This window comes from Hyperolius riggenbachi, chromosome 6, assembly GCF_040937935.1.
Source record: "Hyperolius riggenbachi isolate aHypRig1 chromosome 6, aHypRig1.pri, whole genome shotgun sequence".
NCBI classification, from domain to species: Eukaryota; Metazoa; Chordata; class Amphibia; order Anura; family Hyperoliidae; genus Hyperolius; species Hyperolius riggenbachi.
This window is the reverse complement of record NC_090651.1, coordinates 352,971,255-352,997,973: the sequence shown is the minus strand read 5'-3', so window position 1 is coordinate 352,997,973 and position 26,719 is coordinate 352,971,255. Positions and strand designations below refer to the sequence as shown.

Below are 26,719 nucleotides of genomic sequence, written 5' to 3'. Positions count from 1 at the left end.
TGGGTGCTGGAGGACCTTGTCCCGCCTCTGCTCATCAAGTTCAAAAATAGCAAAAAAGAAGTATCAGCAGCACCGCTAAAGTGAAAAGATAGCTCTTTTATTTGTGCAATAAAATCACATATCTAAATTGAGCTGAAGGCAACTACAGCCCGCTGTTTCGAAGCGACATGCTTCTTCTTCAAGTTGCAAGCTCATAATGACAAACAGTGCTCACATACCTCCTTTTATATGGCTACACATTCAAATGTTAACCAATCCACAAATAGGACTTGAGAAATGACCAATCAGAGCAGATCAATAAGCGGAGGACCTGATGGGGAACTTCAGTACACAGGAAGTACATCCCACAAGTGACATCACTGTCAAAACAACACTCCCACAGAAAAAACAGCTGCTAGACCACACCCAATAGGAAAAAAAAGCATGTCGCTTCGAAACAGCGGGCTGTAGTTTCCTTCAGCTCAATTTAGTTATGTGATTTTATTGCATAAATAAAAGAGCTATCTTTTTCACTTTAGCGGTGCTGCTGATACTTCTTTTTTGACATTTCAGGAAGAAATAAACCCACACTGGCTCCTTGATACAATTCTGTAACAAAGACATCTTTTGATTTCTTTTTTATTTATCTATTTTTTGTTTCATGAAACAGAATATGTCTTTTATCTGATTTCAATGTCTGCATGCTGAGTCAGTATGTGGTGGATCTGAGGAAATAGGAAACATTTTTACAAACAATTCTCAAACATTCTTAACGTAATGTTAATGAGATAATTATTTCTGTGTTTCCTCTCCAGCCTACGGGTGTGGGGTCCCCACCTACGCCCCAAGCAGCCGTGTTGTGAACGGGGAGGATGCCAAACCCCATAGCTGGCCCTGGCAGGTAAGAGTGTGACAACTCCCCCAATCTTGCTCCCTTTGTGTACAGCTGCAATTCCAGCCACTGGGAGTCCCAGCAATGCCTTCCTCGCATGCATTATGCAGGAGAACAGAGGTGCCAAAAGGATAAAAGGAAGCTAAATGAGCTTAAAATTCTTGGTAAATAGAGGAGGTAGTGTGGACTTACCTCCTCCAAATAGACACACAACGACTGTAGTAAAGACAGTCAATATATTTTATTTATGAACTCCAAATATGCAACATGTTTCGCAGGTTTGATCCCGCTTCATCAGGCAATAACAACGGAGCAATAGCATATGTGGTCAGTAGAAGAGCCAGGCACCTCTGCCATGCATGTTTTTCCTCGCATGCATGGCATTTCACCGCCCGGTCTTTTTGGCGCAGGGTAAGCCAAATGACGACTCACCCTGCTGCCACACAAATTCCTGGTGTCATTATGTACACATTGATTCAACATTCTCTCTCCCCACCGAGACTGGTGCACTTGGTACAGCGTAGTTGCAGCTTTTCTAGGTCGTTCAAATAAAAATCCCTTGGTTGGGCCTCAAACCAGCTCTCAGCAGTATTTTTGATGTCAGAAATGTCCTCAAAAGATTGCCCCTTCAGGTGTTTCTTCAAGTTCGGGAATAGACAGGCCGGGTTTACACCACAGGAGCCTATAGGCTCAGATGTCCTGGCACCTTAGACTTTATCCTCTATGGACCTACAAACCCCACCGAACCGCATCGCAAGTGTGCTGGCTGGCCCAGCTGTCACTTCTCACTTACTTCCCTTGCCCAGCATAGGTATCTACAGGTGCCCCTTTACCTTAATACTGAAGGTACCTCTGGCTACCTAATGCTAAGTAGCTAGTGGTGCCCCCGACTGGAGGGAGATTTCGTCTGTGGAATGCAGAGAGCTGGGTGAGTAACCTCTCTCATTTACACTCTGCATAGGGAAGGGAGTGAGCCACCTTTTCATCATCCGGCCGCCTTTTCATTATCAGGCGCCTGTAGGCACGAGCCTACAGTGCCATGTGGTAAAGCCCTGGGAATAGATAATAGTCTGAAGAGGCTAGGTCAGGTGAGTAGGTGGAATGGTGGATCAACTGGAAACCCATAGCATAGGTGCATTGTCCTGCAAAAAAAAGGATCCCTTTGGCCACCTAACTACTGCGTCTCGTCTTAATTGCCTCCTCCAACTGGTCCAGGAGGTTATCCACCAACACAATATCGTCTTTGTCTCAGAAAATGGACACTATGACTTTTTTTGAATGATTTCTGGTGTGGAAAGTCATCAGCCGCAGGAACCCACTGTGGAGCCATTCCTGTGGCTGTTCCCGTAATTTCTGGATTGTAGATGTGGAGCTGGGTTTCATCCTCAGTCACTAACCCAGCCACAAAGTCCTGTGCAGCTTCAACATGGGCCAAAACCAGTGGTGCTCATCCGGATTCCGGATATCCGAACTACCCAGATAATCCGAACTTTTTCCACTATCCGAACTTTGAATAGCAATTTGGATATTTTTTTTACAGGGATGGTCGTAGTCAGCCAACTTCGCTACGCTGGAACTACGCCTATTTTTACGCAAATACGCTTCGCAATCTACGGCTATGTAATCAGAAACTTCACTACGTTTGCATTTCGTAGACTACGTGTTAAATTACGCAAGCTTTGCGTAGTGCGAAGCGTAGTTGATGCGACCGCTTATGCCCTTCAACCTATTTGCAAATATAAACTAATATATAATCGTACATTCCACCTTCCAATGCGGAATTGTATGCGTATAAAAGGGAAATAATATTTTGGCGCATGCGCAATGATCCATATAGATGCCGTTACCGCACGCGTAGTTGACTTCGCAATACATACGTCAACTACGCGTGGCGGGCGAAGCTTCGCATAGTGAGACTACGACTATGAGGAAATGCGTACGTGTAGTTCTTAAACTTCGTCTACGAACTACGATGCGTAGTTGCGTACTACGCTGCGTAGATTCGCGCTGGCGTAGTTTACGAGCAACCCTGATTTTTTAAAATCCGAATAGCACTATCCGAGCAAACTTCCGGGCGGATAGTTAGTTCAGATATCCGAGCAAAAGCCAAAATCACCTTAAATGGTAAAAATCTGAAAGAGAAAGAGAGAGAGAAAGAGAGAGAGTAAAAATCAGAAAGAGACCTACGAACGTTTTTTTTTTTTTTGCCATTTTCAGGTCATTTCCGGTGTTCTAACCGGATATCTAAATCCAGCCGGATACTGAGGTCGGATATCCGATTCGGATCCGGATTGGAAAATTTTAAACTCGGATATCCGACCCGGATCAGATAGAGGGGTATCCGGATCCGAATTAGATCCAGATAGTGAAAAGTGGTATCTGAGCAGCACTGGCCAAAACCACTTTGAATGCTTCAACTTGTTCCTTCTTCTGATCACTGCTCAAAAATGTCAGCACCCACTTTGCGGAAAGCTTGCGCATGTCTAGGATAGCGGTGTTAACAAACCTAAAACGCTCCTGTGAGATGTCCAGTATCGGGTCTATCTCTTTTGCAGATATTCGCCGGTCCTCAATAATCAGCTCATGGACAGCATTGCAGGTTGCCGGGTCAGTTGATATTAGGGAACGCCCACTCATCTTCAGTGGTGAAATGCCCAGTCATGAAAGAGATACTAATATATAAGGCTGTCATCAGGGCTGGATTTACCATAAGGCACTGTAGGCATGTGCCTACAGGCGCCTGATAGAAAGTCGGCTCACTCTGCTGCTTGAGCGCCTCCCTCCCTCCCTATGCAGAGTTAGAGGCAAGTTAGTATTAGGTAGCCAGAGGAACCCTCAGTATTACGGGGCAGCTACCTATGACAGGCAAGGTAAGTAAGGGAGAAGTGACAGCTGGGACAGCCAGCACACTTAGGGGGCAGTTCGGCAGGTGTTTGTAGGTTCATGGAGGGCGCAGTCTAGGGTGCCTATAGGCTCCTGTGATGTAAATCCGGGCCTGGCTATCATTTGACCCCCAGAGGATTAAGATGTAATGGTGCACTAGACAAGGTAGTAGATTTTGGGCCCCCAAAGGTGGCAGGTGAGCCCCTAGATACCCACTAGGCCCCGAGCACATGCCTAGGTTGCCTGGTGGATGATCCTGCTGATAGCATCACACTCGTTTCTCTATTTGATCTCATAGGGGACAAATCCAGGAAGTTTATCAGCACCCCCCTCATATCACAATTTGGAGTCTGCAGATTCTCTCTCATATTCCTGACGTTCTTTTCTCCTTTCAGGTCTCTCTGCAGTACAAGAGTGGCGACGCCTTCTACCACACCTGCGGGGGGAGCCTCATCGCCCCCAACTGGGTGCTGACAGCCGCCCACTGCATGTAAGTGCCGCCCAGACCACGTAGAGGGCTGCCTGGGTCATATCAGATCCCAGTGAGGGATTCTAAAGCCCTATCTACATTTGTCCGATTTGATTCATTGATTCGATTCAATTTGCCATTGCAAAGCAATGACAAATTGAATTGAATCGAATCCCGATCGGACATGTCTGATTGAATCGATTTGCACAAAAAATTGTATAGGGTAGATGGGGCTATAGAAGTGTGTGAACTGATGTTTGATGGATTGGAGTTGCAGTATATGAAGTTAGAGGTACAGCCTGCATCATATCAGATCATAGCAAGGGATGCGGAGAGGTCTCTGATGTAGTTACAGATACAGCATCTACAGCTAGTGGACAGCCTGGGTCATATCAGGCCATAAAGAGGAATGCTAAGAGGTCCGTGACATAGTCCGTGACAGCATCTACAGCTAGTGGACAGCCTGGGTCATATCAGATCATAGCGAGGAATGCTGAGAGGTCTGTGATATAGTTACAGACACAGCATGTGGACAGCATGGGTCATAGCCGACCATAGCGAGGAATGCTAAGAGGCCTGTGACGTAGTTACAGATACAGCATCTACAGCTAGTGGACAGCCTGGGTCATATCAGGCCATAAAGAGGAATGCTAAGAGGCCTGTGAGGTAGTTACAGATACAGCATCTACAGCTAGCGGACAGCCTGGGTCATATCAGATCATAGCGAGGAAAGCTGAGAGGTCCGTGACGTAGTTACAGATGGAGCATCTACAGCTAGTGGACAGCCTGGGTCATATCAGGCCATAAAGAGGAATGCTAAGAGGTCCGTGACGTAGTTACAGATACAGCATCTACAGCTAGTGGACAGCCCGGGTCATATCATAAATAGTGAGGAATGCTGAGAGGTCTGTGACGTAGTTACAGATGGAGCATCTACAGCTAGTGGACAGTCTGGCTCATATCTGATCATAGCTAGGGATGCTGAGAAGTATGGGAATGAGTGACTGTATGGTAGTGTTGCTGCATTTGCAGCTAGGGTCATATCAGACCATTAGCTGAGGGTGCCCACATTTCCTGCTTCTCCTTTAAGATGCTCATCATACAAACCATGCAACGTGTAAGATAGTCATGTGGGCCTCATGTGTCTCTCTCTCCTGCAGATCCAGCCGGACGTACCAGGTGGTTCTGGGGGAACACGACCGCGCCACAGAGGAGGGGGGAGAGCAGGTCGTGCCAGTGAACAATGAAGACATATTTGTCCACGAGAAATGGAGGAGTAACTCCGTGGCCAGCGGGTGAGTCTGTGATCTCATTCTCAGGGTGGCTGTTATTACACCATCTGTGCAGCGTCCGTCCCAGGCGGGATACTCTCTGCAGGACGGATGTGTGATCCCCGTCACTTGGGCGGGTTTCCTCCGGGCACTCTGGCTCAGCCATACACTCTGGTAGGAACAATAGATAGTGATCTCCCTGAGATGTAGAGACCAGGGCAAGTCGTTCATAGGGCTCTGAAAACACTGTGGGGGAATTAAAGAGGAACCTTATTGACTATAACTTCAAGTAGACCTGGGAATGGCTTAAAAAAAAAAATACATATCCGGGGCTTCCTCCAGCCCCATGCAGGCTAATCACTCCCTCACTGTCCTCCTCCACCATCTGGATCCTCCGCAATTCGGCCCGGCCCTGTCGCACTCACGAGCTCAGGCGCAGAACGCTCCTGGCCGCAGGATCGCGCCAACTGACGGAATAATGTGTGCCGACTTGCGGAGGCTGCAGGCGGCGGCGGAGAACGGTGAGGGACCAGTTAGCCTGCAGGGGAAGGAGGAAGCCCCAGGTATGTATAATTCTTTGATTTTGAGCCATCTTAGGTACACATTAGTGAACATGTTTTGTTTTTTTACAATATTCATTTATAAATTGTTAAAGTGGATCCGAGATGAAAAACTAACTATAACAAGTAACTTGTCTATATATCTGATCTACAGTTTACATAGTTTACACAGCAAATCTAGCAAAAGTTTATGATTATTTATTCCTGTGATACAATGAGGGCAGCCATGTTCTGTTTGTCACATTGTCACAGGGTAAGGGCTGGAGATGCTATCAGCTTGCCTGTGTGTAAATTCAGTTCCCTCTCCTTCTTCCTCCTCCCCCTCTGCCTCTGAAATAAATGGCTAGTAACACCTCCTGCTTCTCCTGCCCAGACTGAGCTCCCATAAGCTTTTGCTACTGTCTGAAAATGCCAAGGCACTCTGAAAAACTATGGGCGTGGCTTGTTTAGTTTATAGGGAATTAGAGTATTAAAACAAAAAAGTATTTGGCTTGAGGAATGCCCTATAAACTATATGAAAGAAACACAATTATGCAATGAGTAAAAGTTTATCTCGGATCCACTTTAAGACAGTGTTTGTCCACATCTTTCCTCTCTGCCCCTGCCTGGCGATGCATCTGTGCAGCACTGAACCCTAAACTGTCACCTTAGCAACCGCATCCAATTACTACAGATGCACAGGCTATCGGTCCACCACATGCTAGTAACAAAATAAGGCATATGTGGCCAGGGACGGTTCTAGTAATAATGGGGTCCCTGGGCAAAATTAACCCCAGTTCCCCTCAATAGACACCCCCCAATCAAAAAGAGGCAGTAGGGACTCTTTGTTGCAGCCAAATTTCCACCCAGAGCGCCTGAGCAAAGGGCTGACACCACCTGGCTCAGCAGAAGACTCTGCAGTGGCCCCAGGGAACAACAGTTAAGTTGGGGAGACAACTTGGGGACTCCCACAGGCTCTGTGGCCCTGGGGCAATTGCTCCCTTTGCCTCTATGGTAGCGGCGGCCCTGCATGTGGCATAATTTTAACCGGGAAGAGCCAAAGTATATATTTTATGTGTTTTATCACTTGGGGGCTTGCCATGTGAAAATAAGGGAGGGTAAAAAAATGAAAAAAATGTGTATTTTCTGCAATTATACCTAATTTTTCTCTGTAAGAAGTTTCGGGAAAAAAATTATTATCAATGGTATAAGTAATGAAAAAGTTATTGCTGTATCAATAGCCACGCAGCTAATATGCCAAAGCTCCTGTCGGTGCATTCATGTGACATTTGTATCCTCTCCTCCAGATATGACATCGCTCTCATCAAGCTGTCTGGAGTGGCTTTACTGAATGACGAGGTGCAGTTGGCCTGTTTGCCCCCATCCGGAGAAGTGCTGGCCAATAACTACCCCTGTTACATCAGCGGATGGGGACGTCTGTCCAGTATGTATGGGGGAGGGGTTTAGACTGGGGGGTGTGGGCCGCAGGGTCACTGTGTTCCTCAGTAGAGGGAAGGGCAATGGGTGTCTCTGAAATATGAAGGATAAAGGGATTAAAAAAAGTCAATTGAGCATATCTCTCAGCTTTTTGAGATAGGAAAGAGGGACACTTAAGCCACACCCCTGCCACACCTCTAACCACACCCCTAGGCACACATACCATAAAGATTTTGCAAGATAAATATGTTGTTTTATGATGTAAACCACACAGGTCCTTTCTACGTATCCTGGGTCATTTTCCTTCATATTAACATTTAAAAATAAGAAATATATCAATTTAAAGGATGGGAATAAAGTTTGAAGTCAAGTTTTCCAGTAGAAAAAGACATATTTACATAGATCTGAACATCAGTGCTGAAAGAGGGAGGGACAGGAGAAAGGGACAGGGCTCCCAAAGAGGGACTGTCCTTCCAACAGAGGGACAGTTGGGAGCTATGCTTGAGTGTTTTGAGGTTTTCCCTTTGTAGTCCCGTCATTCCGCACATGTCCGCCACACCACCGGCATCAACATTTTTAATTCCTGCATCACCCATTGACTTACATTACCTGCGGAAGTCGGCCGGTGCCGATCAGGCTCTTCTGACGCACCACGACATGGTAAGTGTGCTGAGCCCCATTGCCTTGCTGTTGTGTTACCTGGCGGTGAAACAAGGTAACACGCAGATTTACAATGAAGGTGGAAAAAAGGCCTCAATAAATCAGTAGTGCTGCACTTTCATTTTTTGGCATAATTGGGGAACTGTCTTATCCACACGGCAGCTGAACCTGTCTAAGGCTAGATCCACACTAGGCACGGTTGCAGGACGGACGCTGCAGTCCGGGATTAGGGGAAGTACCACCAGACCGCAAACTGATCCGTTTTTCAACAAAAGTGCATCAGTTTTGCATCCGTTTCCGTTCCGTTTTTTTACCCCAAAAAACGGACAGAAAACGTCTTTATGGAATTTGGCCATTAGGAAGGTAGTGGGAGGAATTTTTGGGCCAATAATCAATCATTTTGTCAATGGCAATCAGTGGGCAGGACGTGGGTGTGGTTAATGCTTAGAAAAAAAGGTTACTTAACATTTTTTGAGCATGGGGAATGTAGTGGCGAGAGCTGTGGGAGTGGATTTGGGACAATGGGAAGTGGGAGTGGTTGTTCTGTAAAGAAAGCACATTAGCCCCATGTAAGGATATTTGTAATATACAGGGGAGTGTTTTGGGAGTGGCTTTGTCAGAGATGACGTTGAAGGGAGGAGAAGGAAGTTCAGGCTATCCGTTTTTTTCATCCGTTTTGGGTGCTATTTTGCCTGTGGAGATGGAGTTGCATTTTCCTATTGCTGTTCACTAGCAATTCCGGACCTTCCGTTCAGGTTTTGAAAACAGGTCCCTGCAAACGCAGACAGATCCGTTTTTTTCTTGGGTGAGGACGGCTGCTATTTTTAACATTAGTATCCGGGACTCCGTTTTTCATCAGGGCTGAAAAACGGAGCCATAGATCTGTTTCCGGACCTAGTGTGGACTAGGCCTAATTGGCGCAAGAACCCCTTTTCCATATATCATTGTGAATTGATATTTATTGAGGCATTTACCTCACCAGTCAGTAATTTACCTCACCAGTCAGTAATTTACCTCACCAGTAGCCGGGTAATTTCAGCTTTCCATGCAGTAACAGCCTCATTGAATTACAATTTCACAAAATGTTCTTTAAAATCAGCTAATGCTTAGTGAATTGAAGCTAATGTGTCACTTATGGACTGTGAGGGACAGATAACAGACAGAGTGGCTGCTGATTGGCTGCTGGCCCGACCTGTCTACTTTCTGCAGAAGACAGAACTGGTCGGGTCGGAAAGCCCCCAGATTAAGGTTGTAGGAAAGTAGAACTGAGTGTGTTTTTCCAGGTTGGCACAGAGATGGTTGTGAAGATACGCTGTGGTAAAATGTGTTACAAATGTCTCTGTATTCCCTCTCCACAGCCGGTGGGAGCCTCCCCGATGTCCTCCAGCAGGCCCTCCTCCCAGTGGTGGACCACGCCACCTGCAGTCAGAGGGATTGGTGGGGAACTTCTGTCAAGACCACCATGGTTTGTGCCGGAGGAGACACCAAAGCTGGCTGCAACGTAAGCTCAGACGATACTCTAACTTCACAAACCTCCATGGGGGGTAAACGTTCGTGTTCTTCATAGCGGCCAATTCCGTTCTTTTAATTTGCTGAAGGTAGTCATAGCTGCAAGAGAAAATCGTGAGCTGGGACAAAAGAGGGAATTCCAAATTTTTTGGGTAATATGACTAAAGTTGGCCAAACACCATACAGTTTTTCTCTTGTGATTTTTTGACTTCAATCGGTTTCCTTGATTGTCTTGCTTGAAGAATCAAGCCAACCCACCTAGAGGCGGCCATATATGAGATAGATCCCTGTCTCATCATATCTGATCAGAGCAGGATCTGTTGCCTGCCCATACATTTCAGGATGAAATCTATTGGAAATCGTCCTACTGTCGCCCTCTAACTGTACATATGTGGCTCTATGGGATATGGATGCAAGTACTAAGGAATACAGTCAGCTCAGGGTGACCCAGAACTGCTAGGAAGGTATAGTGGACTAAAATAGGCCAAAAAGCCCTTTCGTTGACCATGAGCTGTCTGGGTATTCCTTAGTACTGGTCCAAGCCCTAACCCATAGAGCAAGGGTGTCAAACTCAAATACAAAGTGTGCCGAAATGGTACACTGGGACCTAGTCACGGGCCAACCTCAATGTCTACTGGCCACCTTCCTAGTACCTAGGTGGCCCTCCTCCCTCCCCTATGCAGTTCCCTGATGTTTAGTGCTTTCCCCCTCCCTCCCCATATGGCTTCCCTGGTGATCTGGGCTTCAGCTCCAATATAGCTTCCTTGGTGGTCTAGAGTGGGCCAAACATAATGCAAAGTGGGGAAATCACTTGAGGGCCAAATTTAATAGCTCTGAGGGCCAGATTTGGCCCGCGGGCCGGCGTTTGACATGTATGTCATAGAGCCATATCAATCCCTGCCATGCACTGATAAGGTCAAGGAAGTTGGGTTAAGTGGTTTTGTAAAATGTATTAGCTACAGGCTCACTACACACCAGCGGTTCTGAATGGGCAGCCTGGCTTCCAGGGCATAAAGAGATGATTTGCATATTCAGGAGTGGTGCATTATGGGTAACCACAGTTGTTCACTTACAGCTGATTTATTCCAAATACCTTCTGTTTTAAGAAGGCAAAATAACATTTAGCTTTGCTTTTTAATAGAGGGTGTTTTGGTCTCTCTTTGCCCCTTATACTGTCTAAGTGGTTCTGGGTCACCATGAGCTGTTTGGGTATTCCATATTATTGTTTGATGAGACAAATATATACAACAATATCAGAGCTGGGACAAGGTGCTCCAGCACCCAAGGCTGAGACACCAAAGTGCGCCCCTCCATCCCTCCCACCCCAGCCGCCACACACTGATTGCTATTAGACTAAGAGGTGCCCCAGGGCCCACAACACCTTAATCTCTAGTTATCTGGCTTGCAGTCACTGCCATGTATCCCCTTTTCTTATTTCTCTCTGCTTCAAACACAATACAGGAATAAAAGCCAAGTGAGTTGTGCACCCCTCCTACACTGCGCCCTGAGGCTGGAGCCTCTCTCGCCTCTGCCTCGGCCCTGCTCTGAACAATATGTGTACATACCTAATGTGGTAGCCAGAGGGGTATCTGTGCAGGGCTCTCCCTGTATTGCTACATGCTTCCTCCAGGCACTCTGGTGTACCTGTGGATCCCCTACACATACTGATAGGTTAACTGATGCCCCGCCCCAAATTGTCAGCCATACCAATGGGTGTCCCCTGATGGACAGTGACTGATGTAACGTTATTTGCTGTACTCATAATTATATAATGTAACCTGTAAGGGACCACAAATATATCGGAGTGACCCCCCTCTTCTGGTTTCCAGGGCGACTCTGGCGGACCCCTGAACTGCCAGGCCAGCGATGGTAGGTGGGCTGTACATGGCATCGCCAGCTTCGTGTCCGGCTTCGGATGTAACACTCTGAAGAAACCAACCGTGTTTACCCGAGTCTCCGCCTACAATGACTGGATCAATGATGTGAGTACTGCAGAAATGCTACTGCTGCGGTAACACTGCAGTGCTGGTGTGCTCCAGTATAAGCTGTTACTCTGTGCCTGTACGGATAGTAAACTAGGTGCAGCGTATGCTGATCTCTTCTGCACCCAGTATGTACAGTATAAGCTGTTACTCTGTGCCTGTACTGATAGTAAACTAGCTGCAGTGTTTGCTGATCTCTGCTACCTCCAGTATGTACAGTATAAGCTGTTACTCTGTACCTGTACGGATAGTAAACTAGCTGCAGTGTGTGCTGATCTCTGCTGCACCCAGTATGTACAGTAAAAGCTGTTACTATGTGCCTGTACTGATAGTAAACTAGCTGTAGTATATACAGATCTCTGCTACCTCCAGTATGGACAGTATAAGCTGTTACTCTGTGCCTGTACTGATAGTAAACTAGCTGCAGCATGTGCTGATCTCTGTTATCTCCAGTATTTACAGTATAAGCTGTTACTCTGTGCCTGTAAAGTAAACTAGCTGCAGTGTGTGCTGATCTCTGCTGCCTCCTGTATGTACAGTATAAGCTGTTATTATGTGCCTGTACTGATAGTAAACTAGCTGCAGTGTGTGTGCTGATCTTTGCTACCCCCAGTATGTACAGTGTAAGCTGTTACTCTGTGCCTGTACTGATAGTAAACTAGTTGCAGCGTGTGCTGAATTCAGTTTTAGGAACGTTGTAGGAACAATCACTGACTTTTAGAACTTGAGAGAGGCCGTTTACACTCCTGAAAAGTGAAGAGGCCCCTCAAAAAACAATTAGTATTTTCCTTACTGTAATGTGTAGTGTGAGCGTTCAATGCACTAAATTATCCAGACCTCCAGAAACTGCCCCAAGCAGAACTCATTTTCCTCATTTCCATGTCTTCACAGATCATCAGTAAGAACTGAGTGACGACGGCCACATGGAGGCGCCACTGATCCCACTGCAGGACTCCAGCCCAAAGCAGAATAAATACCTGTATGTCCTCTATTGCTTCTTCCTGTAATAAAGTGACTGATTCTCATGAACACGGCCTCTGTATTGCTTCCGTCACTAGAGGGCGCCAGCATCTATGCTGGGATCTGGTCTTGGGTTCAGGCAGGGGCGGGCCTACCATGAAGCCACCTGAATCACGTGATTCAGAAGGCAAAATCTAGGGGGAGGTGTTTGGACAATCAGTTTGGGCCACCTGGCGCTTGCCTCCTCTCCTCTCTCCTGCCCACTTTCCTGGCACACACACTACCTTCCTCATCCACGCATCCCCGTCCTCATTCGATCTGTGGCTCCTGCTGCCCTTTCCTATGACATCAAGACAAGACAAGACAAATAACATTTATATTGCGCTTTTCTCCTTGCGGACTCAAAGCGCCAGAGCAGAGCAGCAGCCACTAGGGCGCGCTCTATTGGCAGTAGCAGTGTAAGGGAGACTTGCCAAAGGTCTCCTACTGAATTAGTGCTGGCTTACTGAACAGGCTGAGCCGAGATTCGAACCCTGGTCTCCTGTGTCAGAGGCAGAGCCCTTAACCATTACACCATCAGCCAACTGCACCACAGGGCATGCTATGGTGAAATCCCATCACCGGTGAGAGCTCACCATGGCCAGTCAGAGGGGAAGCTTTGGCATGCGACCAATTGGAGGGGGGTGCTGGTACCAGGCCGGCCAATCACATCGTGTACGAGAGATAACGACGCAGGAGACTTGGGCGCAGGATACAGCCGGTATATGAATGATCCTGCTGCTGCACAAGTCCCGGGCGTATTAAATACTATTCCCCCACCAGGCCGCCATGGATGGTGCAATTGCTGGAAGCCGAATTATTATGTTTTAAAAGTAACTTCAGCACTGAAGTTACTCCCTGTGCCTTCTATAGCCGTAATTCCTATTATGGCCTATGGTGGCGCCGGCTGCGCCCAAATCTCCTGCGCTGTGCCCAAATCTCCTGCGCTGGTTTCAGCGTGTTTGATCACAGCCGCTGGTCTCGCGGGCGGGACCACGGCACCATCATTGGGCCAATCACTGCACTCGATCGGTATCAGTGACATCTGTTAGGTCACTGCCAGCATCAGACTCTGGCCGGACCCTACCGAACCCCCTTGTCCTGCCCGTCTCATCCGCAGCTCTGAATACTGCACAGTCAGATTATTGTATCAGGTCAGAGGTGATTATCGCTATTATTAACGTGTATTTGGCCTGTGTCATAAAAAACAGATGTTGATCCCAAAAAATGGCCGCCCACTCTGAGCCCTTCTGACTCCTCTCTAATCAAATCATTATCTAGGGATGCATCGAGTTACACCTCGTGAGCCTCTCTACCTCTGTCCAGAGGAAAGCACAGCCACAAGGGTAGAAGACACAATACAAGGGCAGAAACTATCTCCTTCCAGCCTCGATGTCTCACCCTTCCCAGACTTTGCAATCCAGCTTCCATTTTTAAAGCAATACCAAGCCAAAACTTGAGGGTAAAAATGATACAGTCAGACTGTCCTCCAGTCCTCCGGTGCTGCCCGGGACCCTCCACCTGACCAGGGATGTGCTCCTCATCGGCCACGGCTGTTCATGGAGCCACTTGAGCACGAGTGGCTCCGGATTACTGTGCAGACGCTGCTGTACTCGCGCAGGTGCAGTATGGCCAGGCTCATGCTTGAAGACTAGCTTGGCCCAATTCACATTACTGACAAGCCCTTTTCAGTAATCTTTGGGGTTCTACTGGATGCCGTGGGAAGCCTCTTTAGTAGGGGTGTCAAACTCAAATACTAAGGGGGCCAAAATTGAAAACTGGAACCAAGTCACAGGCCAACCTCAATGTCTAGTGGCCACCTCCCTCTCTTATAAAGTTCAATGGTGTCTAATGACCCCCCTCTCACCCATATACAGTTCCCTGGTGTCTAGTGACCCAACTTGCTCTCCTATTCAGTTCCCTGGTGTCTAATGCCTTCTCCCTCCCCTCTCACTTTTGTGAAATTCTGTACATCTGCCCCCCCCCCCCCCCCCCCCCAATATGCACTTAGAATCGCCCACAAACACGGAAATAGATAATTTATGCTTAAAGGACAACTGAAGCAAGAGGAATATGGAGGCTGCCATATTTATTACCTTTTAAGCAATACTAGTTGCCTGGCTGTCCTGCTGATCCTCTGCCTCTAATACTTTTTAGCCATAGAACCTGAACAAGCATGCAGCAGAACAGCTGTTTCTGACATTATCGCCAGATCTAACAAGAGTAGCTGCATGCTTGTTTCAGGTGTGTGATTCAGACACTACTGCAGCCAAGTAAATCAGCAGGGCTGCCAGGCAACTAGTATTGTTTAAAGGGAACCTAAACTGAGAGGGATATGAATATTTCCTTTTAAACAATACCAGTTGCCTGGCTCTCCTGCTGATTAATTTGCTGCAGTAGTATCTGGATCTCACACCTGAAACAAGCATGCAGCTAATCCAGTCTGACTTCAGTCAGAGCACCTGATCTGCATGCTTGTTGAGGGGCTGTGGATAAAAGTATTAGACACAGGATTAGCAAGAGAGTCAGGTCAACTGGTATTATTTTAATAGGAAAAATCCATATCATTCTCAGTTTAGGTTCCCTTTAAAAGGAAATGTTCTTATCACTACAGTAATAGTTTAAAGGGAACCTGAATTAAGTAAAAAAAAAAAAGAAAAAAAAGTTTCACTTACCTGGGGCTTTTCCCAGCCCCCTGTAGCCGTCTTGTACCGCGCAAGTAAACGACGATCTTTTGGTCCCCCGCCAAGGCTCAGTTCCTCTTTCTTCAGTTGCCACCCACTGTGCCTGCGCAGCCATGGCCGCACCCGTCCTTGTTCACGTCCTGCGCAGAGATTTTCTCATCCTGAGCCTGTGCAGGATGCTCCCAGCAATGGGAGTGCAAACAAGGATGCGTATGACCAAGGCTGGGCTATTATTATAAGCCTTCGACTTATAAGTAGGCAGTGAAGAAACGGAGCCACGGCGGTGGACCGGAGCTGCTTCAGAGATGGCGTGGGACAGTATGGCTACAGGGGGCTGGGAGAAGCCCCATGTCTGTTAATTTTTTTTTTTAACTTAAAGGGATACTATTGATTAACATGTGTTTTTTAACCTGGGTTTAGGCCCATACACACGTCTGATTTTTGCGAACGACGGGCCGTTTGAACGTCCCGTCGTTCGCCCGTCAAATCGGGCGTGTGTACAGACTGTCGTTAGAGGCCCATTTTTACAGCAGCCCCAGCCCAAATGACATCACACACATGCCCCATGTGCTATATTCCAGTAGTGGGAGAGAGATGAGAATAGACTGAGATGGATCAGAGAGCTTATCTGTATTGCAGCCAAATCACACAGAGGCTACATGCCTATAATATCAATCCTGTCCCTGCCAATCTCTCACACAAGTCCTGAAAGCAGCCCCTTTGGAGTCTAGGGACTGTCTGCCAGCAGACGTCCTGGAATCTAGGGACTGTCTGCCAGCAGCCCTTCTGGAGTCTAGGGACTGTTTTCAAGCAGCCCTTTAGGAGTCTAGGGATTGTCGAATAATTTTCAACCTATACAATACCTTATGTAGCTGTGCACATGCAGCCATTTTAACAATGGTGAGAGACCAGACAGATTTGTTCCCACAGACCCTGCAGGCAAGCCTCTGCTCTGTATCATGCTATGTATATTTACCAGCTTGCCCACCCTCTAATTGGGCATTTATTTGCCTCAGCCAGCCTAGTGGTTCACATTGCCTTATACAAAAACATCAATGCACCAGACACTGTACCAGCCCTAAATCATTAAATGAGAGGCAGCCTGGGGGGAAATCTCCCCCCTGCCCCCCTGGCCAGTCCTCCCCTTTGTGTCAGAGAGCTCTCAGAAGAAGCTGCATGTTTCTAAGTTTTCTGCAAGAGAGCAGAGGAAATGTAACTTGTTTTGAACGTGTAAATTGTCTGTGACAGCACAGCTTTTCATATATTTTTTGGCTTTCAGGGAAAAATACTGTGTAGTCTGATATGCAAAAACAACACTGGCTGTGGATTGAAACAGACACCCCTTTGCGAATGATTTGTCCCAATAGAGCTAAACCCTACACACAGTTAATTACAGCTTTTGCCTCTGATATTTAACATGAAAAATAGGAAAATGTTTACACAGCTGAGCTACTTAGACATTATTTGTAAACTGTCATTTTATAACACTTGGGTATCGATAGTATTCCTTTAAAGGACATCCAAGGTGACAACTGACATCATGAGATAGAAATGTGTATGTACAGTGTTGAGCACACAAATGACTATGTGTTTCTTTTTTTTTCTTTCTCTGCCTGAAAGAGTTACAAATCAGGTATGCAAGTGAGAGTTTTTGTCTGGGTCAGGTTGGACTATAGCTTAACCTTCACTAATGAGGAATTACAGCTTTAAAACACTTTCCTGGCTTCTGAGAGCAGGAAAAAGATAAAAAGGGTCAATAATTCATAGATTTTAGCTAAAGCATGCTTCAATTAATGTGTCATTGAGAAGAGGCCATGAAACAGTAAAAACTTAAAAAATAGATTTAAATATAAAATAAAACTGTGGGGTAGCTAAAAAGTAATTTTTAGAGAAGGATAGATACAATTGTTTAGCTCATTACGGTAGTTTATTTTGACCTCAGATGTCCTTTAATTCAGGTTCCCTTTAAAGTATCACTGCAGTGAGAAGAATGTGGAGGCTGCCATATTTATTTCCTGTTAAACAATGCTAGTTGCCACTTGGCTACTTATTTCAGGTTCACTTTCAGTGTCCTTTTTTGCAGGCCCCCAAATGCTGGTCACATGCGTCCTTTTGATTAAAGATAACTTCCATAGATATGTGGTATATTAAAAGGCACACAACTTTTATAATAATAAAAAAATAAACAGGAGACAACTTTGGCCTGAAGAACTGTACAAGAAATCACTTTATTCCTCCACAGTTCATAAACTTTCTGATATACTTTTTTTTCCTCTTTTTTTACAAATAAAATAATCTCATTCTTCAATAAATACAATAAATTTCTCTCTTCATTTACACATAAAGACAATACACATCAAGACGTTGCCCGATTTCATGGAAAAATAGTGTTTTGCGTTCTCCGCGTGGCTTGCGCGCCCTTCGGAACAGGAAATGAGAGTGGAGTGAGGGACACGGGGTGTGGGTGGGGCAAGTGAGTGATGTCACGACGACGAGAAGCTGCAAGAAGGGTTTGTTTGCATAATATACAAGTAACGGTAATAAGACATCAGGCATGCGGACCATCGCGAGGAGGCAAGCCCCTCCCCGCTCGCTTCATGCTAACGACAAGTGCGCCTCACGCGCACCAGTTCCACGTTCCACCGGGTGGTGTTTTGTACACAGAAGATGAGGCATGGCTTAATATTATCACCCACAATGCATTGTGCCTGAAGCTACCCACAGTTCAGTATGGGGGTGCACAGAAATTTCCCAAATTTAACGGAGTGTGCACCTTAACCCCTGAAACTAAGAATCTGAGGCAAAGCTAGGAGGCGTTAGAAGAAACTATGCTGCAAGCATCATAAATAAGCATTAGCAATCCAGTGTAGCAACTAAAGTCCGTACAGAAAGGCAGAGAGGCCGACATGTCTACAATTTTCAAACTTGTTGGTCATTACGTCCCACCACTCTCCCAACACCTCCATTTTCGGCAGGACATCAGTCGTAAAAAACAAAACAAAAAACAGTTTCTTTACACCCCCCCTCCCCATTCCCAACAAAGCTGTGACAGACCTGTGACTCCAAGTGTCAACATCTACTGGGACATACAAGACAAACAAGGACACGTTACCACGACAGAGGACATGCCGAAGAGACGGAGGGTGGGGTCTTTATAGAGCAAACCTTCCACGGTTCAACAGTCTTAAATCCTTGCTGGATTCAATGGACATTGTGCATTGCTGAAAATCCTGAGAACAAACACGGGATGGGGATTTATGTACAATAACGCGGCTGCGTTCTCAGTTTCAGAGCTGTACGTTAGACTATCGGAGTCGGATCCACCTCCTCACTGTCAACGTTCATCACAGTGTCTGGGGGACCTTCACCTGTAGAATAAGATCATCCCTTCTCAACCTCAACCACTTTCCAAAATTGACTCTGGACTCTCAGCGGTGTCTCTCAAAGCACCCGCTACCGATAGTCCTTAGCATTCCACCTGGGAGTCTTCACCGGAGGTCAGTGACCACTCACTTTCTCGATCATAAAAATAGACAGTGTAAATCTTGTGTTTCAAAGCTGTTTTCCAATAGGAACGTCCGAGAAGCATCTCGGTTTTGGTGTTTGAATCGCTGGTCTCAGAAGCGGCAGACTGGCAGGATAGGATTCCCGGCAAGGCGGCTGCATTCTGCTGAATCAAAGGCTGGAGTTTGGTGCAAATCCTTTAATTTTTGTCTGCGCTGAGGACCCTGCAACATGGATATAGCAGAAGAGGAGAGGTGACCAGAGCTGTCATCAAGCAAAGATAATAAGGAAACAACCAGCTTGTTTCTAGAGATGTGTCTAGGCCTAGGGGACTGCTCCAAAACTAGACCTATGAGGTACAATAACCCTCTGACATGGGAAATCTTTACTGCACCTCCCCAATAGGAGGTCAATGGAAAGACTACAAGTCCTGCAGTCTAGAGGTCAATGGAAACACTACAAGTCCTGTCATCTAGGGGAGGTCAATGGAAAGACTACAATTCCTGCCTTCTAGAGGAGGTCAATGGAAAGACTACAAGTTCTGCCATCTAGAGGAGGTAAATGGAAAGACTACAAGTCCTGCCATCTAGTGGAGGTAAATGGAAAGACCACAAGTCCTGCCATCTAGGGGAGGTGAATGGAAAGACTACAAGTCCTACCATCTGGAAGAGGTCAATGGAAAGACTACAAGTCCTGTCATCTAGGGATGGTCAACGAAAAAGCCACAAGTCCTGTAATCTAGGGGAGGTCAATGGAATGACTACAATTCCTGCCATCTAGGGGAGGTCAATGGAATGACTACAATTCCTGCCATCTAGGGGAGGTCAATGGAAAGACTACAAGTCCTGACATCTAGGGGAGGTCAATGGAAAGACTACAATTCCTGCCATCTAGGGGAGGTCAATGCAAATACTACAAGTCCTGCCATCTAGAGGAGGTCAATGGAAAGATCACAAGTCCTGCCATCTAGAGGAGGTCAATGGAAAGATCACAAGTCCTGCCATCTAGAGGAGGTCAATGGAAAGATCACAAGTCTTGCCATCTAGAGGAGGTCAATGGAAAGATCACAAGTCCTGCCATCTAGAGGAGGTCAATGGAAAGATCACAAGTCCTGCCATCTAGAGGAGGTCAATGGAAAGATCACAAGTCCTGTCATCTAGGGGAGGTCAATGGAAAGACTACAAGTCCTGCCATCTAGAAGAGGTCAATGGAAAGACTAAGTCCTGCCATCTAGAGGAGGTCAATGGAAAGACTAAGTCCTGCCATCTAGAGGAGGTCAATGGAAAGACTACATGTCCTGCCATCTAGAGGAGGTCAATGGAAAGACTACAAGTCCTGTCATCTAGAGGAGGTCAATGGAAAGACTAAGTCCTGCCATATAGAGGAGGCCAATGGAAACACTACAAATCCTGTCATTTAGAGGAGGTCAATGTAAAGACTTAGGGCCTGTACACACTGCAGCGCTTGCGTTGCGTTTTTAAAAACGCATGCGTTTTTAAAAACGCAAGGTCTTTTGAAAAAGAATGAAAATCGTGATGACTTGTACACACTGGTGCGATGCGTTTTTAGAAAAACGCAATCGCAGTGCCTGCTGCGCTTTTTTAAGCGCAGCGCATGAAAAACGCATTAAAAACGCATGCGCTTGCGTTTTTGCCTGCGTTTTTCAGAAGTCAGTATCCCAGAAGACTCTGCAATCTCCTGATTCCTGTTGAAATGTAAACTAGAAAAAAAACAAAGGATTCTTTAGCCAATCAGCAATTACAAGAAAAACGCAAACGCACAAAAAACGCAGGCAAAAGTGCATGTGTTTTTAAAACTACAGGCACTTTAAAAACGCATGCGCTTGCGTTTTTGCCTGCGTTTTTCAGTGTGTACAGGCCCTAATGCTTCATACACACTTGAGATAAAAGTCTTTGGAAAATGAAAGATCACAGACCAATTATACCCCATTCCATGTAGTATGAGAGCCATACTCTACACAGTCTATTCTATAGAGCTGCACTCCCCATCAGATAAAATCTTTGCAAGATGCTGCACACACAGATGCTGCACACATTCAAAAGATCATTATCTGCAAAAGATCTGTTCCTGCAAAAAATCCATTCCTGCAAAATGCATTCATAGTCTATGAGATCTGCAGATCCTCATACACACTTGGTTTAACAGACTTCATCTGCATATCTGGCAATCATCTGCAGATCTGAAGATCCATCCTGGTGGATCTGATCTGCAGATGATCTGCAGATGATTGTCTATTAAACCAAGTGTGTATGAGGATCTGCAGATATCATAGACTATGAATGCATTTTGCAGGAATGGATCTTTTGCAGATAATGATCTTTTGAGTCTGTACAGCATCTTTGTGTGCAGCATCTTGCAAAGATTTTATCTGATGGGGAGTTCAGCTCCATAGAATAGACTGTGTAGAGTATGGCTCTCATACTACATGGAAGGGGGTAAAATTGGTCTGATATCTTTCATTTATCTTTCAAGTGTGTACACACCATTAGTCCTGCCATATAGAGGAGATCAATGGAAAGACTACATGTCCTGCCATCTAGAGGAGGTCAATGGAAATAATACAAGTTCTGCCATGTAGAGGAGGTCAATGGAAAGACTACAAGTCCTGCCATCTAGAGGAGGTCAATGGAAAGACTACTAGGTCTCTATATCCCCCTCACTTCAGTTTCCCTGTAACTATGATATCTTCCCACCCTAGAGGAAGAGGTGGTCAAGGCAAGAGCTGTTCCTGCCCTTAGGAAGCCTCATTGGAAGACAGATTTGCTTTATCCTCTATCCATTATCCTATAATTTGTCACCTGTGAAGGAAACCCCAACAACAGTCATTACCTCCAGTAAGATTGGGGGCACCTGGTAGAAATACAGGGGCATGTGCCCCCAGGTACCAGCGTTGGTCTCTGCATACCCACACATTGTAACGCTAAAACAACACCCTTATTGCAGGAGAAAAAGCTGCAGTATAGAGATGATGCTGACCTGCAAGGACGGAGGGACATCCACCAAGAACGCACATGGGGGGGCTAGCATCGCTATTAGGAGACACACAACGCAGACCACATAGAAGAAAACAACAATACGTAGTCAGTGCAGGGATCGTATAACATAATCAAACAGGTTATCAAAAAAAACAAAAACACGAAAACACAATCATATAAACTGATAACATGAATTATCCGATACAATAGGAATATTTGTAATACTGAACTCTTGCCACAAGATGGCACTGCTGGTCTTACCTGATTGGCTGTGTGCTGTTCTGTCCCTTCTAGCTGGATTTTAATCTCTGGAAAGGAGGGGTCTTCGCTCAGTTTTCGTACATCTGGGTGGGGGGAGCGGGGAAAGCCTGGAGACATAGAGCAAAAGACCGTCAGACTGGGGTGAGGCATGGCAAGACTATCCTGCTCAGATGCAATATTGTCAATCACTTCTGTGTGTGTGTGTGTGTGTGGGGGGGAAGGGGGGGGGGGGGGGCTAGTAGTACATGGGCTGCCCTCAAAAGCTCCACACGAAATGTAAAGGACAATTGTAGTTAGGGGTATATGAATTCTGCCATATTTATTTCCTTTTGAGCAGTACCAGTTGCCTGACAGTCCTGCTGATCTATTTGGCTGCAGTAGTGTCTAAATAAAATCAGAAACAAACATGCAGCGAATCTCATCAGATCTGACAATAATGTCAGAGACCCCTGATCTGCTGCATGCTTGTTCAGGGTCTATGGCTAAAGGCTGCCATATACTGGTCGATTGCCACCAGATCGACCAGCAGATAAATACCTCTGTGATCGAATCGAATCTATTGGCTGCCTATACTGCAAACAGATTTTGAATCAATTTCACTGTGAAACCGATTCACAATCTGTGGAGCTGCCGCCGCCGCCCCCTGCATACATTACCTGATCCAGCCGGCGCGAGTCCCCCGGTCTCCGCTGTCTCTTCTCCGCTCTGGGCTCCAGCTTCACTTTACTTCCTGTCGGGGGAAGTTTAAACAGTAGAGGGCGCTCTACTGTTTAAACTTCCCCTGACAGGAATTAAGTGAAGCTAGCCGAAGCCCAGCGCGGAGAAGGGAGAGCGGGGACACGCGCAGACGGAACAGGTAATGTATTGCTGCTAGCGTTGGTCGTCGGACATTCGAAAGCCGCTATGGACACACTCCCGACCCGCCGGCGATCGAGCAAAATCTTTTGCGTGGACAGATCGAGAGTAACAATCGATTTCGGACAGAAATCGATATTTTGGTCACCGTTTGCGCAACGATTTCACAGCAGATTCGATCACAGTGATCAAATCATCTGTATATCGGCGGGAACTCGTGTAAGTTTATGGGCCCCCTAAATGTATTAGAGGCAGAGGATCTGCAGGACAGCCAGGCAACTGGTATTTTTTAAAATGAAATAAATATGGCAGCTTCCATATCCCTCTCGTTAGGTTCCGTTCACATCTAAAATTGCAAAACGCTAGCGATTACCACTAGCGTTTTGCGGGAGTGATTTTTCCACTGAACACTGCGGTTTTGTCGCTAATGGAAGTCTATGGGCCGCAGGAAAAAACGCATATAAAACCGCAAATGCGTTTTCTATGTGTGCGGTTTTAAAAACGCTGGTTTTGTTGCATATTATGCAAAAACACATCAAAAACGCACACGATAATGAAAGTCAATGGAAAAGCAATGGTATGCATTTTTCATGCGTTTTCCATGCATTTTTCTATGCATTTTTGTAAAATTAATTGTTTTGTGATGTTTTTCCACTTCCTGTAGTCTTCCTATTAATTTGCATAAAACGCAATTGTAAAAAGCATGAAAAACACATACAAAACGCATATCATATGCTTAACAGACGCATTAAAACGCAAGCAAACCGCTTGAAAAATGCATCTGCGGTACAAAAAACGCTACCGCAAACACACAGAAAACAGTAAAAACACAGAAAAAACGCACAAAAAACGCACACAACATAAAATAAAACATAACCTAAAACGCAGCCTTTCATGTTATGTTATGTGTGCCCCTACCCTAATAGAGGTAAGTGAGACGCCATCATGCCAATAAGTCTGAATTGCATGCGGATTTCATGTAAATCGTATGCAGCTCTTCCGGCTGATTTTATTGGCCTCATCTCCAATCTGCATTCCATTTGTATGAAATGTGCAGGCAAGTTGCCCCGCCCAGCATCTACCTGCCTGTCTCTAGGTCGAGGAGCAGCAAATGCAAATCATCTTATCGATTTAATAAACCTGTGGTGGGATTTGAACCGTCCATTTTCATACTGCATAAATTTGCATAGAACATTTACATAATCCTGCATCTGTCATTGGCTATCTGTGCTAGCGAGGGGGGGAGAGGAGGTATGTAAGCGTTCAGTGTTACAGGAGGGGTTCCGTTACCGGAAGAGCTGGTTCCGCTGGCGGAGCTGACGCTGCTCATACTGTCCTCCAGCCACGTGCTGTAGATGAAGGAATCCCGCTTGTGGGGGGTCCCCGATGCCGAGCCGCTCTCCTGTCCAATGGAAACAAAGAGGGACAGAGGGGCGGGTCACCAATAGGAGGATACTCATTGGGCGACTCTAGAGCTATAGGCAAACCCCTCAACCAGGCCCAGAGCGACAGCAGCAGGTACGGATTCTGAGGTTGTAGATATTCGTTTTTGGACTAATACCGTCTTTCCCTGAAAATAAGATAGTGTTTTATATTAAAGCGGAATATAACCCTGCATTTCAACTTTGCTCTAAAACATTATTTACAGTATATTATATGCAACCAGCATTTTTTTTTTTACTAGACCAGCATTGGAAGGGTTACACAGAGTTTTAATGTTCCTGGAGATTTCTGCAAACGCATCTGAAGCTGAAATAGATACATTTTGTTTACATAAATGTATCTAAGTGTTGAATGTGACTCACTCTCTCTGACTGAGCTGGAGGACAGCCAAAGTGTGTAACATTCAACACTTAGATACATTTATGTAAACAAAATGTATCTATTTCAGCTTGGGATGCGTCTGCAGAAATCTCCAGGAACTTTAAAACTCTGTGTAACCCTTCCAATGCTGGTCTAGTAAAAAAAAAATTCTAGTTGCATATAATATACTATAAATAATGTTTTAGAGCAAAGTTGAAATGCAGGGTTATATTCCGCTTTAATATTTGAACCAAAAGCTGTGCTAGGGCTTATTTTCAGGGGATGTCTTATATTTTTATGTTCTCCTGCCTTCCTCGCTGTTACACCTCTTCCTCCGCTGGATTCATCTCTTGTGTGCCCCTGTGTCCCCCTTGTACCTTTAGTGTCCCCTGGTATCCCCCGCTGTACCTGTGTCCTCCTCTACCCCCTGTCATCCTGTGTCTACTTGCCCGCAAGACTATGGGCTCCAGTAATAACACAAATTTCCATATTTTTCCCCCTTACTGCCGCTAGGGCTTACTTTCAGGGGATGTCTTAATTTCAGGGAAAGAGGGGTATGGCATTTTTATCGTAATTCCTTCCTTTGGGCACTGGCGGCAGTAAAATGGGCCCCGCAAAGCCTGCCAATTTCGGCTATATCGGTGCCCAGTGAGTAATTTGGGCAGCAGCCTGACAAATGTGGTAATTAGGCAGCGACGCAGATAACGGCAGAGGGTGAGTTTAGCAGCGAATACGGTGCAGATATCTGTGGATATTGTGACGGGGAGGGTCGGTTAGGGCTAGGCATCGATAGAGGTGAGAGAAATGTTAGGTTTTAGGTTTCCACCAGGGGGCGCCAGTCCTCCCGAGAGTCAGCCTGCCTCCCCCCCCCCCCCCCCGGGAGGACCGGCGCCCCCTGGTGGCGGGAGAGGGCAGGTGGGCTGGATGACGTCAGCCGAACCTAACCGAACCCGAACATCTAGGTGTTCGATCATCACTATAAGGGCCCTTTTCCACTAGCAGTCGCTAGCGTTCACGCTGAACGCTAGCGACTGCTGAATCGCAAAGGGTAATAAATTAACGGCGATTTTCCGACGTTTGCGGCCGCGATTTTGCTATGCTATGCACTGCATAGCAAAATTGCGGCAAATATCGATCCACGCCGCGATCGCGTTTCAGGCAAAAACGAATCGCGGTAGTGGAAATACCCTACCGCGATTCCTATGTTATTTAGCAAACCCTAGCGATTGTAAAATTGCTAGCGGTTTGCGATTTTGCGATTCCGCTAGCGCAAACACGCTAGTGGAAAATATCAGTAAGAATTACTGAATCATATAACCTATTGCCCAATAGAAGAATATCTGTCATTTTACCAATATTCTACTAGAGGCTTTCCTCAGCGCCCAAATTACAGCGGCGCCCTGAATGAGTGGGAGGAGCATTGCCGCTGACTACAAAGGGCCACTGTTATATTTTATAGATGGACAGACAAGTGCCAATGTATAATCCATTAAAAATGCTGTAGACAATTCTCTGATTGTACATGTAATGCCCGGGGGCCCTGGCATACATGTAAAAAGGGGCCTGGAAAAAAGAGATTGCCATTAGTATTAGATATTCTAATACTGAATTCCAATAGTAAAATATCTTTAATCTTTACAGATATTTTACTATGTCCTAACCTAATCCTACTCTCACACAGAATCCTCCCCTCTACTGATTTCTAACACTAAGACCCCTGGTGGTACCTAACCCTAAGACATCCCTCTACTGATGACTAACCCTAAGACCCCTGGTGGTACCTAATCCTAAGACATCCCTCTACCGATGACTAACCCTAAGACCCCTGGTGGTACCTAACCCTAAGACATCCCTCTACCGATGACTAACCCTTAGGCTCAACACACTCCATACAATCTTGGTTGTTCAATCTTACCACTTTCATGTAATGCTGGGCATACACGGTGCAATTCTGCGCTGGAATCGAGCCGCTGGCTCGATGCCGGCGCATCCCCGC

The 26,719-nt window shown here is 46.0% G+C and overlaps 2 protein-coding genes across 15 annotated transcripts in view; one reads left to right on the top strand and one right to left on the bottom strand.

The window, feature by feature from the left end:
• Nucleotides 1–12,650, top strand: part of LOC137521864 (chymotrypsin-like elastase family member 3B) — a 119,956-nt gene extending 107,306 nt beyond the window's left edge. For all 3 annotated transcript variants that reach the window (XM_068241691.1, XM_068241690.1, XM_068241689.1), the window contains exons 2-8: nt 795–880; nt 4,150–4,244; nt 5,384–5,518; nt 7,341–7,477; nt 9,489–9,631; nt 11,469–11,621; nt 12,513–12,650. In XM_068241691.1, coding sequence (XP_068097792.1) covers nt 795–880; nt 4,150–4,244; nt 5,384–5,518; nt 7,341–7,477; nt 9,489–9,631; nt 11,469–11,621; nt 12,513–12,530 — 767 coding nt within the window. In that variant the 3' untranslated portion in view covers nt 12,531–12,650. The remainder of the gene's footprint in view (nt 1–794; nt 881–4,149; nt 4,245–5,383; nt 5,519–7,340; nt 7,478–9,488; nt 9,632–11,468; nt 11,622–12,512) is intronic.
• Nucleotides 12,651–17,513: 4,863 nt separating this feature from the next.
• Nucleotides 17,514–26,719, bottom strand: part of RAP1GAP (RAP1 GTPase activating protein) — a 339,663-nt gene continuing 330,457 nt past the window's right edge. For 11 of the 12 annotated variants that reach the window (XM_068241700.1, XM_068241701.1, XM_068241706.1 and 8 more), the window contains 3 exons: nt 24,211–24,322; nt 22,066–22,172; nt 17,514–19,032 (listed from right to left, as the gene is read on the bottom strand). In XM_068241700.1, coding sequence (XP_068097801.1) covers nt 18,922–19,032; nt 22,066–22,172; nt 24,211–24,322 — 330 coding nt within the window. In that variant the 3' untranslated portion in view covers nt 17,514–18,921. Of the gene's footprint in view, nt 19,033–21,805; nt 21,859–22,065; nt 22,173–24,210; nt 24,323–26,719 lie in introns of all 12 variants that reach the window. The other variant, XM_068241698.1, reaches the window with a different exon arrangement.